This window comes from Malaclemys terrapin, chromosome 10 (genome assembly GCF_027887155.1).
Source record: "Malaclemys terrapin pileata isolate rMalTer1 chromosome 10, rMalTer1.hap1, whole genome shotgun sequence".
Lineage (NCBI taxonomy): Eukaryota > Metazoa > Chordata > Testudines > Emydidae > Malaclemys > Malaclemys terrapin.
The window spans coordinates 70045885-70059464 of record NC_071514.1 but is presented as its reverse complement, the minus strand read 5'-3'; the positions used below and the strand labels follow the sequence as shown (position 1 = coordinate 70059464).

Genomic DNA, 13580 nt, shown 5'->3' with positions numbered 1-13580 from the left:
TAGGGTGTGGATGCCCTAGGCCTGCAAGAGGCCCCAGCGCTACAGGAAACCTTGGAAATGCCTCAAACTCCCCAAGTCCATGTCTGCTATATATGCTTTACTAATGAAGAACTCCTTTAGTCTGGAGTTCTTTGTGTAAGCATAGGAAGGTGAGTTATCACAGCTCTTAAAAGAATCTCCGTGGCAGAGCATATTGGAGAATGTTACAAATGCTTCTGTGGATCTCAGACTATGCCTGATATACAGCAAAAGTTCTATTCAAAATGTATTGGACTCCACGGAGGTTTTGCAAGATGGGGGGCCTTGTCCTCTGGTGTATGTTGATGCTGTAATAGAGAAAAGGGAACCCTTCTGCATGCTATGGGACTGTCCAACAGTCAGGCAGTTGTGGAAAGAGGTGGACGCAAGTGATATTGGTACTATGCTTCTACAACCAGACCTCAGCTTAAAATTATTTCCTAGGTTATGTACCTACTGTGCTAGGTTTAACTCCACCACAAGACTTTGATTCTTGAGGGTTGCCATAATTGTGAAGCTCATGATATTACAAAAAAATGGAGTAGGCTTATGCCCAGAATAGAGCAGTGGTATTCGGACCTGTCTGAGTGAGCAGCGAAAGAGAGAATATCTTACCAATGTAGAGAGCACTTATATGAATTGGAAGAAATTTGGACCCTGTTTCTTGATACATTTGGATAAAGAATGCAGACAGCTCAAGGAATACAGACTTCCATTCCATCTGATCCCTCTGCTTTTTTTCTCTCCCTTCATCCCCCCCAGTTTTCTCCTTCCCTTTTTTGACTGTGTATTTTTATTGTTACCCCAACCCTAACATGTTGTCTCTGTGTAATATTGTTTTATTTTTGTATTATCTAGTCTTGCAGCTTTGACAAGCTGTAAAATTGCATAATTTTATTGAATTGCCTGTGAAATGGGTGGTATTTCGTAACATATACAAGCTGTAAATTATTTAGATTTTGGATTTTTTTTTGTTTCCTTATGAAAACTAATAAAAAAGGAATGTCAAATCTGTGTTCTGCTGTCCTGAATTTCTGAAAATGTATTATCATTTCATTCCAGTTAAAATCGCTCCTGCTTGGGACACCAGCTGCTAAAATTTCATTTGGACCTGAATATACTGGATATTAGGAAAGTTATATTCACCTGAAAACTTTCTTTCTCTTAATAGTTAGGGCGAATAGGATTAGTGAGTCTATAAGAAGAGGAGACATAATTATAGTAAAGGTATTCTGTTTTGAACAGCTCTGTTTTCCTGCCTCTGCAGCAGGGTCTTCTACTTATAAAACAAAATAGTTAATCTGTTCTTATTGTTAATCCATCGTAAAAATTTAAATTTATTTCAGTTTTGAAGTTCTTGCACTGATAGGCTCTTCAACAGGCAGGGTTAGCCTAATGCTGTAGCCAAAGGTTTTGTTCTGCCTCAGAGCAACAAGGAGACAGAAGAGACATTATAGGGTGTTTCCTATTTGCCAGAAGAGAAGAAATTTTCAGGTATCTGAACCTATTTTCCTATTTCATTTTTTTAAATTTTAAGACTAAGGTAAAAACAAAAATAAAACTGGGTTTTGTTTTTTCTCAAGGAATGGCTATGCTATTAAAATATACCCATGAGTTTAAGTTCAGCTTTTTTAGTAAATACTGATGCACCACATATATTATAGAGAATAAAATATTATTTTTCAGAGCGATCGTTGTCTTATTCTGACGAGTCTCGACTGTCAAATCTTCTTCGGAGGATTACTCGGGAAGACGACAGAGACCGAAGACTGGCTACTGTAAAGCAGTTGAAAGAATTTATTCAGCAACCAGAAAACAAACTGGTTAGTAATGTTAACATGCTGTTCCATGTATCATTAAAATGTATAATATGTTTGTTCATTTTCTAAATCAATTTTATAAAAGTTTTACTATTGAAGTGTGAGGCTGGGTTAATGCACTTTTTTTTTTTTTTTTTTTTATAAGGATAAACATTTCTGGGCCATGTGCCCTTTCTGTAGCGTTCAGGAAATGATTTATAGCCTGATTACTTAAGACGTTTGCCTCGAAGCAAAACCACAAAATATGTGTGAGCCCAAGATGTAAATATGACATCCATTGAACAACAGTCAGTCTGTTCTTTTTCTTTTGACTGCTCCTGGAAATGTTTTCTTAATGCACTAAGTGCATTTTTACTTGCATTTAAATTGTTTTCTTATATTCAAAATTATAATTAACTTGAATATTTTCAATGAAAATTGAATACATCTATAAATCATGGATTACTGTGACAAGGTTCACGTCTGAGGGAAATGCAATTTTCTAGAAAATACAGATGGACATGGAGGGAAGAGGAAAGAACTTCCTACAATGGTCTTGGGGAACCAGAAGCTCCCCATCCATCCCCACTTTAATTATGAGCTAGCTTGATGCAAATATCATTGTCTCACCAGTAGCTTCCCAGCTGTTGAACAGGGATGGGTGATTAGAATCTTATGAAACCTGCATGATAGATTATTTCAGAAAAATGAACATTTCCTCAACACCAACCTCTCAGATCTCTCTGAAGGGCAAAATAGAACCACTGAAGCGTGAACCTTCTACTCCTGCCCAGGGATCACTGCCAAGTTAGCAAAATCTCATAGTTAACTGTATAATATAGTAAATCTGAATCCTGTTCATTACCAGGATTGGATTGATATTTAATGATTAAAGGGCAGTCTCTGTGTTGCAAACCAGACTTAAAGCCAGTTAAAAGGGGCAAGGTAATAAGAGGGCTCCACATGGAGTTAATTTTGCTATAGCCGTCTTATATCTTTGCCCAAATAGGAAAGATTGTGGCAAAATAGCTTTGGTTCCGCCTGTAGTCCCCTTACTTTCTTCATCCTTGACCCTATGTAACAGGATAGCTTGCACCTTTTAAAGGTGAGAGGCCTGGGGCAAGCCAATCTTAGGTAAGTAGGCACACCTTAGCAGGGATCAGGTTAGTTCCCTATAAGAGCAGCAAGAAGCTGCAGAGAGAGGGGATGCTCAGGGAGAGAGAACCGGAAGAAGCTGTGACAGAGACTGCAGAAGAGCTGGTTGGGCACAGGAGACCTTTGTCCAAGCAGAAGGGTTTGGGCCTGGAAGACAGAGAACAAGGCTGATGGCCAGGCAGAGCAGATTCCATGGGAGGGAGGGTAGGGCTGAGAGTGGCTTGCCAAAACAGGGAAGAGCTGGGGGGAGACTAGAAGTCCCAGGACTGAGAATAGTTTTGCGTTTCATGCCAATAAATTAGATCCTAGAAGAGGTGTTATGTAAGAAGCCCCTTGCAGTAGGGAAATTGAGGCAAGCTTGCCTGTTGAGTGACCTTAGGCTGCAAGAGGGCATGGAAGGCAGTCCTCACAATGAAACCCTGGCTGCAGGCCTCTATATGAGACTGCACTGAAGTTGTTAATTGATATCTTAGCAATAGTCCAGTTTGCAAGTTGGAAGTCAAAGCTTTGTGAGCCCATCTAGTATTTTAAAACTGAACCGAAACAGAGAAGATATTGCATTTGTCTCCTCTAAGTACAAATTTGCTACTATGAAGGCATCCAGTCTGGCCACAACAGAAATATTACTGTTTTTTGGAGAAGGCAGTCTTGGTTCAGTAGACAGTATACACCTCAAAGAAATTCTGGTTTCCTTGTTCTGGAAGCAAGTGTTTTACCTCCTCTGAATCACTGTTAGACACAATAGGAGTCTTCTAATCCCATTCTGCAATTTACAAAGATTTGGCATTATAGACCTGAGACAAAGAGCAAATTTGTCAGTATTTACATATTGGCGAGAAAATGAATCTATTGCAGATAAAACATCTACATGGGATATTTACAAATCTCCTGTTCTGCAGCAATTGATGCGGAGTTCAGCAGTCTTGCTATCAACATCAGAAGCTTCTTTTGAAGATCATATAAATGTTTTTCCCTTTTAAAGTTTAAACCAGTGCACTTTTCTCATGCAATTTAGACCTACATCAGTTACTCTCCTTTAGCTTATTTAACTGTAACTGTAAAGTTTCCTTCTGAAAATCAGTGTGGTATTGATTTCTGCATCATATTTTTTTTTTAATTGAATAGATCTTTTTGGGTCTTGATAATTAAATACCAGAAAATGCATATTCCATTAAGGATTCCTATTATCTGTCAGGCATGTGAGAGGATCTGATATATATATATTTTTTTTAAAGATTAAGGCATAAGAATACTCCCAGTGAAGTGCATGCCTGTTTTAGGCTTTTTATAGCCACAATGCTGTTAAAACTTCTGAAGGAACCCATTACTCATAAAAAGTCTTATCTGCTGCTGATTGGAATAAAAATTAAACATAAGTAGCTGGGAGGCCAGACTACTTTTACATGTGAATTTTAGTTCACATGTATTTATAAACATATTTTTGGAATCTAACATAGGCCTATTCCACCCCCTACCCCTTGTGGATCTTTCATGTTTTAGGCTTAGTTATCTCTCTCAAGCTCTCCAATGGCCTTGAGATTTTTCACAAGTATGCTCAGGAAAAAAATACTGATGGGCATCTGAGCACTTCATGTTGTTTATTTTGGGGTGGAGTATAAGTGTTTTGTTTTTTAATGTGGGAGAAGTTAAGATTCCTCAAAATGGGACAGTTGAGAGTACTGTCATTTTGGTATGCTAGCATGACGACAGGACTTCAAAATTAAGGGTTAGCCTAGCTGAAATTATGAGCACTTGCTAAAAATCTCTTCATATCATTTTACTTGTAGGACCTTGGCTCAAGTTCCCAGTATTTGTCAACCTCTACCCCCAAGCCCTTCTCCATCCTCAATCCAACCTCAGTTTTTCATAATCTTTTTAATTTAGACTTTTCATAACACTAGGGAAGATACAGTAGACTTGCAGCTGTATTTCTCAGAACATAGTGGCAATGGCCATCTAACTTGTCCTTAACTCAACAGTGAAGGAAGTTTTAGAGTAGACCTACAAACAATTAGAACACTAAGTATCACACTTTTTACACGTTACCTATCAGAACTCTGTCAAAGCCTCTCAACAGTGTCAAACCATTAATATTTTTATAAAGGAAATATTTTCTTTAACTTAGACAATTCCAGGAACTACACTTTTCATGACTAAAATGTTTAGTTATGAGCAGATAATGTTCCTGACATAATCTTGAGCCAAAACTTTAAAACATACTCAAGACAAAGATTTTTAGTGAGCCGTAGGGCTTGTCTAAACTGCGATGTTGTTGACAAAACTTTTGTCTTTCAAGGGTACTTTAAAAAGCCGCTCCCTGCCCCTGCGAAAGACACAAGTTTTGCCAATGCAAGTGGCAGTGTGAACGCGGCTTTGTCCTGCCGTCAAAGCTAACGCTGCTCGCAGGGCTGGAAGTATTTTGTTGGCATAAGTGCCGACAAAATACTGACAGGGTTCACACACACACTGACTTTTAGCGACAAGGCTGTGTCGATACAGCCTTGTCGCTAAAAGCTGCATAATGTAGACAAGCCCAAAATGTTTGTAAGCATTAGATGCCACCACTGTTTTTGCATTCTGTCTCGCAAAGCCTGCATAAGTCTCCCCCCTCCTTGTTCCATGGTATCCTGTACCTTTTCATAATTTCTTTCCCAGAAATAAAACAAGTTGGGGATCCTTTACAATGACACCATGGAATTCTGAGGGAGTCGAGCACACAGACCCTCTTATTTTGCCATTGTTTTCTAAAGTGGATCGGTATTTATCAGAATGTAAGATTTTTGAAGTGGCCACACACTTTTCCCCCAAAGCACATTAGAAGGTAAACATGTTTTATAAATGAAGCAAACATAAAAGTAGGAGAATTCATTTTGAAAACATGTCATGTTTTTTGCTACATAGTGCCTAATACTATTGCAATTAATGTATTTTTGTTTGACTATGCACTGCAGTATACACCATGCAAATAACTATTCCTCTAGCTTCAGCAATAATTATTTGCAGAATAAGAGATGTTACTGTTTTCCAAAGTTAGGATCACCTAACAAAACATGTTTTTTTTTGTTTTGTTTTTTTTTAATACCCCACAGCCTTAACTCCATCAGTTAAAGAGTTATTCTGCTGATATACCTGATGGTCAACACAAAAGTGTGTACCTGTTGAAGACATTACAGTAGAACCTCAGAGTTACGAACACCTCAGGAATGGAGGTTGTTCGAAATGTTCGTAACTCTGAACAAAACGTTATGGTGGTTCTTTTAAAAGTTTACAACTGAACATTGACTTAAAACAGCTTTGAAATTTTACTATGCAAAAGAAAAATGCTGCTTCCCACCCTTTTTTTTTTTTCTTTAAGTAGTTTATGTTGAACACAATACTGTACTGTGTTTTTGGATTTTTTGGTCTCTGCTGCTGCGTGATTGTGTACTTCCGGTTCCAAATGAGGTGTCTGGTTGACTGGTCAATTTGTAATTCTGGTGTTTGTAACTCTAAAGTTCTACTGTACTGGAGATAAGGCTCTCTTCATGTTTGTGATGCAACAGTATTAGTGAGAACTGCATTTAGGCTTAATTGCGGTATGTTAGTAAGCTTTCCTAGCAAGTGCAGATAGGAATGAAAAATAATCTGTAGCACAGTATTACAAATCTATTTAAAATAATTCATAGCAGTGTATGATGATCAGGGAAGATATAATAGCAGTCCACTGTTGCTAATAATGTTTTAATGTGAGTGTAGGAAGGATCTTTATTGCAGTAGCAATTGTGACAGTTTTAAGTGTATATCCTTTAACTATTGCAGGTACTAGTTAAACAACTGGATAATATCCTGACTGCCATACATGATGTGCTTAATGAAAGGTAAGCCGCAATAAGCTAGAAAAATGAAGCAGTCCAAAAGTTTTAAAGGGAAACTGTCCACTTGAATTTTTGCAAATTGACTAAATGATAAAACGTCCATTTTCTTATAGAGCACCTTTTCAAATATTGTGCCCTGACTTAAAATAAAAAATCCTTTTAAACATTTTTAAGTGCTTTTCTGCTCCTGTGTTAGGGGCAAGGGTGAAACTGACTGTTGGAAGTATTGAGAGTCAGTTTCACAAAGTAAACACAGTGCAAAAAGACATTTTTTCTCCAACTGTCTATGAAGTCATACTTCATAGGCATGACAAGTTATATGAGTAGGGTGGGATTTTAAAAATATGCTTAAGGGAGTTGGGGTTCCAACTCTTAGGCATGTCAGAAAATTCCACCCACATTGCTCAAGTGCAAAAATGACACATGCCTTATATTTCTGAGGTGTTTACTTTTTAAAAAAAAATTAGATGCTACTTTTAACAATAACATGTACAGAATTTTCATGTAGAAAAGTGATTGTTATTTGCAAGGGGTTATGATATCTCTAACTGAAAGGTTGTATAACATCATTGACACTTGTTTATTCTCAGTTGCTATAATTAAAATGTAGATTAGTATGTAAAATTAGTATAAATGCTCATTAGTAGCCATAGGTATTTTGACAAACTTTTATTTGGTGGTCATTGCAGCAGAAAGCCTCTCTTGGCTTTCATTCAACATGATACATTATATGTATTGTATTACGATCAACTTTCTAATGGTGTCAAGTTGCCAAGGATATTTTCACAAAGCTACTGGTCCTGTTTCATGATGTGTATTGAGCTGGCCACTGTTTAGTAAAAGTCACTAATATCCCTGTTCAGAGTGAGTTTTTAAAATAATCCTTCAGTTGACATTTTTTTTGTTTGTTTGTTTGTTTTTCAAATTCAGGCGATCTTTCAATATGAACAAATTCTACAAAATTAAAAAAAAAATTAACTTTAGCTTGTTTTTTAAAAGCTGTTTGATATTATATCTATCTTTGATTTGCATCTCTCCATAATAGTTTCCTACTCCTTTGTTTATATAGTAGCTTTTTTCCAAAATTTCTACGGACACCCAAATCCACCTCTTGTGTCTGTCGCTATACATAAAATGAAGGGGACATTAAATATGGTTACAAGGAAGTAAAATTTTACACAACACGTAACTAACCTTTGGAACTAAATGCAGCTAGAAATCATTGGGGCTAAGAATTTAAGTAGCACTCAAAAGAGAGTGATTCATTTATATGGGTAAATAAGAACATCCATAACTGCATTAGATACGAAATACCTTTTTAGAAGACACCCCTACCCCACCCACCCACCCTTCATGTTGCTGGACATAAGCAAACCCACTAAGTGACAAGGGTTAGAAAGAAGCTTCTTTTGTGAGCAGGTTATTCCATCATTGTCTGCTATGGGGTTTTTTGCATCCTTCTTTGAAATATCTAATGCAACTGCTAAACAGGATACTGATCTACACAGACTGCTGATTTGATCTGGTATTGTACGTAATTCCTAGGTTCCTAAATAATGAAAATAATTCATACCTTAAGCATTAGCATTTTTTAACTTAACCTGAAAGCTCATTTTCACTACAGTAGCTTCTGAATCTGTCAGTTTTATTTTGCTGAGTTTTCTGCTGGCTGAATTAAATAGTTAGACTCTTCAAGTTTTTAAATGTTATACATAGAATATTGGAGCTTTATTATAATGTAAAGGAAGTAAATTATCCTCGGGGGATTGGGGAACAAGAGAACCCAAGATTTACTCATTTGAATATCTAATGATAGGAGCGTACAGATTACAGAAGTTTTGTGCCAAATGCAACCTTGGTACCTATGTGCTATAACTTAAATTAAAATAAAATGAATATTAATGTTAGACATGAAAGAAAGAAAGAAACTAGTATTTTCTTAAGCCTCCCCATTGGCCAATAGACAAACTTCATACAAGCAAAGAAACACAATCCAACTAAAAGCTAAATGAAAACTCTTTTACATGGTTTCTAGAAAATGGCCGGACATAAGTTCTCATGTAGTGTGAGCGGGAGTGAGTTCTGGAGGATCACCCATTAAGAGTGCATTGCCATAGGCAATAATAAGGTCATTTTGTAGGGTTGCCAGAAGAGCACATGAGCAGATAGAATCTCTTGCAAGTGGAGCATGGGAGGTGGTGTCTGAGAGAGCCAGGTCCTGAACTTTACCCCTGCTATATATATTTGTGTCTAAAGTCAGCTGTCTGTTTACAAGGGGAGATTTGTTCATCAGATGGCAGATCTAAAATAGTTTTGCCAATCTAACTGTAGTATTTCCATATTTTATATAGACTTGTTTAGTGGAAATCCATTTCATATAATTCATTTTTATATAACTCATCTAAATGGCAGGTGCAGCTTTTATTGGAAGGAATACAATAGCTTCATATATACATGCTTTTTTTGCTTTAGAAAAGATTGCTTGTGCAAAACTTTTTTACTGAATATGTTCAAGATGTTTTCTTGTACTTGTTCACTGTGTAAAAGGTCTAACTGATTTTACCCTCTGAAAGCTTAAATTAATTTTTTTTGTATAAATACAGTAGCAAATTGCTTCAAGAACTGAGACAAGAGGGAGCTTGCTGTCTTGGCCTTCTTTGTGCTTCTTTGAGCTACGAGGCTGAGAAGATCTTTAAATGGATTTTTAGCAAATTTAGCTCATCCACTAAAGATGAAGTTAAACTTCTTTACTTGCGTGCAACCTACAAAGCACTAGAGACTGTGGGAGAAAAGAAAGCCTTTTCATCTGTAATGCAGGTAAGAATGAAAGTTAAAATTGGGGCATTGTTGCTTTTCCGGTATTGTATTGATGCACAGCTTGAATCAAATCATTGCTTTTACTAAAATGAACACATGAAGAGTAAGCAGTCAGGGTGTTAGAATAATAGAGATACATAACCCTGTGAAAAACACATTTTACACTTTGTTTAATTACATGTTTAATATTTTATGAGATTTAAATTTAATTTTCCTTTAAAAATGTGATTTGAATTTGATATCTGGGTTATAGTTTGAAAAATCTTTACATAGTAAGGATGTATGACATGTCCTTCTTCTGTTCCTGGTTAATATCTAGTCTGTAAGTATTTTAGAACTAAAACTACTATTTTAGCTCACTTCTGGTGACATTGCTGCCTGCTCTTGGTTATTATAGCAATTTTTTCCACCTTTTTACTTGATTAAAGTGGAAGACTTGGCAGCAAAACTTGCCAGACATTCCCTCTCCTTGAAATTTTTTTATTTTCAGTCATAAGGACATCTGAAATATCATCTGTCCAGAATGAGGGCTGTGAAGTATTTAAAATCAGCCTGGTGGCTGAAAGGTCCACCAGAGCACTAGCTTGTGTTTGCCTTGTATTTTAATTTGCACCTTTTTACTCTTCATCCCGTTTTGTTCTTGTGAGTATTCATGATTTCATCAGTTTCCTGGGTTGTTTTTGATAGGGAGACCTGCCTACGCTTAAAAGGGTTTGCGGGTATAGATATGCTGGTAGAGCTGGTTTGCTGGTAGTTATGTTGGCAAACTGCCCTAGTTGGAGATGTTCTTTTGCTAGTATAGCTTAAACCAGTTTCTAAAATGGAGTAAGGCTTGGTCTGTATTTAAAAGTTTTTTGCTAGCATAATTATGACTGACATAGTTATGCTGGCAAAAGCCCTAGTATAGATAGCCATTCTGGCAAACCTTCTAGACAGAAATTATATTAGTAAAAGAGTTCTATTGCCAATATAGCTTACGCCATTTCCCAAATAAACTTTACTGGCAAAAGGACTCTTTTGCCAGTATAGCTGTGTCTACACTAGGGTTTTTTATCTCCTCCTATCCTTGACCGACAGCTATGCTGGCAAAAGCCATAGTATAGAAGCAGTTACGCTGTCAGAAAAGTCATCTTGCCAGTATAGCTTATTTTGTTCAGGGAACTGGTAAGAGTTATACTGGCAGTAAAACTGTTTTGCCAGTATAAGTTGCATCTATATTAGAAGAGTATACTAGAATAGTTATAGTGGTATAACTATACTGGCAAACCTTTTGTAGTGTAGACCAGGCCTAAGTTATACCGGCAAAAGGACTCTTGCCAGTTTAACTGCATCTATACTAGGGCTTTAGCTGGCATAGCTATGTCAATCAAGGTTGGAGAAAAATCACACACCTTATCGATATAGCTACGCTGACAAAAGTTTTAAGTGTAGACCAGGTCCACACCTGTAGCACAGTTGCTACGCTCATTTTGAAATGCTAAACTTTTTTGTCACTGTCACTTATGAGGATTCCTTCAGTGGAAGAAGTCTGCAGGAAAAATGCTAATTATAGTCAAGAAGCTCATTTTATTTAGTGGTCACTTCAGTTAGCCTTTGGCCTAAGGTACCTTACACTTCTTTTTCATCTCTTAAATGTTTTGTTATGGAGTGGCTATAGCGCCACACTCCCCTTCTCCAGACAGTCGCTCCAAGCTAAAAATATTTGTGATTTACCCTGGGGGTGAGCCTACAGTAAACCCCAAATGTTTGGGTAAAAAGTATTCAAACTGTCTTTTAAAAGGTGTTAATTGTCAGTCAGTTAAGTCAAGATAAACTCTAGAGAAACAAGACATGAGTTTATGCTTTACCTTTAGATTGTGTCTACAGTCTGGAGACTTGGTCTGCACTTAAAAATTAGGTTGACATAGCTACATCATTCAAGGCTGTGAACAATTTCGCCCCTTGAGCACTGTAATTAGGTTGACCTAACCCTGGCGTAGATCTTCCATCAACCTAGGTACCACTGAGCTGCAGTGCTGTAGCTGTGCCATTGTAGTTTGTGTAGTGTAGACATAGTTTGGGTGGTGGTGTTCCTACACGGATGAAAAAATCCCTTCTATTGACATGTCTGTGCTCCAGGGCTATGCTGGCATAGCTACATTGACATTGGAAGGTGTTTTTCCATCCGTGTAGGAACACTACCTCCACGAATGAAATTAGATACGTCCCGATAAAATCTTTGGTCGGGACACAATTTGTTCCGATATCCGCTGGCAGCACCCCTCCCCTCCCCCCCTCAGCCGGCAGGACTTGGCTTTTTTTTTATTTTTATTTTATTTTATTTTTTTGCCCCCCACCCCCCAATGTGTCCCGATATTTTCTTTCCCTCTTCTGGTCACCCTACTGTCAACATAGTTGCATCTACATGGGGGAGGAAGGTCAGCACAGCTGTGTTGATCAGGGATACATTGTTGTTTTTTTTGTTTGTTTTTGTTTTTTGTTTTTTTCCTTCACGCCCCTGGTCAGTGTATCTATGTAGATCTAACTTGTGAGTGTGTAGGCCAGGCCTTAGGAAAGACAAGGCTTCTCTCCCAAGGCTAAAGCATGAATGCTTGTAGCCTGGATCAAAGTGAGGCGTGACCACATAGTCTTTATGAATGTTAAATATCTCCTAACTGGATGTGAAGACAAGCCCTTTGTGAACCTCAGGTATTTTGGAAGATCCATCCATATGTTCAGCTCATACAAGTGTTAGAATGATTGTTAGGGGAACCTTCAAGTCTTTTGTAGTTGGTTGGAAACCCTAACACCATGCATCCCCTCTCCCCTGGTACCCTTATTAGTCTCTATAATTCCTAGTAAGTTTAAATAAGTTTGTCATTGGTAACATATCATTTTCCACCCTTTCACATCTTGGCATTTCCATGTTTCATAGGAAGGCAGAAAATATATACTATACATCAAAATGCAATACAAATACCTGTTGCTTGAATCTTAACAATGAGCAGCCATCTGTTTTGTAGCAGACCTTTCTTATTTCAGTCAAGGTTACAATCGATTTAACAACAAAGAGTCTGGTGGCACCTTAAAGACTAACAGATTTATTTGGGCATAAGCTTTCGTGAGTAAAAACCTCACTTCTTCGGATGCATAGAGTGAAAGCTACAGATGCAGGCATTATATACTGACACATGGAGAGCAGGGAGTTACTTCACAAGTGGAGAACCAGTGTTGACAAGGCCAATTCAATCAGGGTGGATGTAGTCCACTCCCAATAATAGATGAGGAGGTGTCAATTCCAGGAGAGGAAAAGCTGCTTCTGTAGTGAGCCAGCCACTCCCAATCCCTATTCAAGCCCAGATTAATGGTGTTGAATTTGCAAATGAATTTTAGTTCTGCTGTTTCTCTTTGAAGTCTGTTTCTGAAGTTTTTTTGTTCAATGACAGTGACTTTTAAATCTGTGATAGAATGACCAGGGAGATTGAAGTGTTCACTTACTGGCTTGTGTATGTTACCATTCCTGATGTCCGATTTGTGTCCATTTATTCTTTTGCGGAGGGACTGTCCGGTTTGGCCAATGTACATGGCAGAGGGGCATTGCTGGCACATGATGGCATATATGACATTAGTGGATGTGCAGGTGAATGAGCCCCTGATGGTGTGGCTGATGTGGTTGGGTCCTCTGATGCTGTTGCCAGAGTAGTTATGGGGACAGAGTAGGCAACGAGGTTTGCTACAGGGATAGGTTCCTGGGTTGGTGTTTCTGTGGTGTGGTGTGTAGTTGCTGGTGAGTATTTGCTTCAGGTTGGGGGGTTGTCTGTAAGCAAGGACTGGCCTGCCTCCCAAGGTCTGTGAGAGTGAGGGATCATTTTCCAGGATAGGTTGTAGGTCGTGGATAATGCGCTGGAGAGGTTTTAGCTGGGGGCTGTATGTGATGGCCAGTGGTGTTCTGTTATTG

At 37.9% G+C, this 13580-nt stretch overlaps 1 protein-coding gene across 2 annotated transcripts in view; it reads left to right on the top strand.

The window, feature by feature from the left end:
- SMG1 (SMG1 nonsense mediated mRNA decay associated PI3K related kinase) overlaps window positions 1-13580 on the top strand; it is a 123597-nt gene that overhangs the window by 28089 nt on the left and 81928 nt on the right. For both annotated transcript variants that reach the window (XM_054041229.1, XM_054041228.1), the window contains exons 4-6: window positions 1705-1841; window positions 6771-6829; window positions 9430-9643. In XM_054041229.1, the coding sequence (XP_053897204.1) occupies window positions 1705-1841; window positions 6771-6829; window positions 9430-9643 (410 nt within the window). The remainder of the gene's footprint in view (window positions 1-1704; window positions 1842-6770; window positions 6830-9429; window positions 9644-13580) is intronic.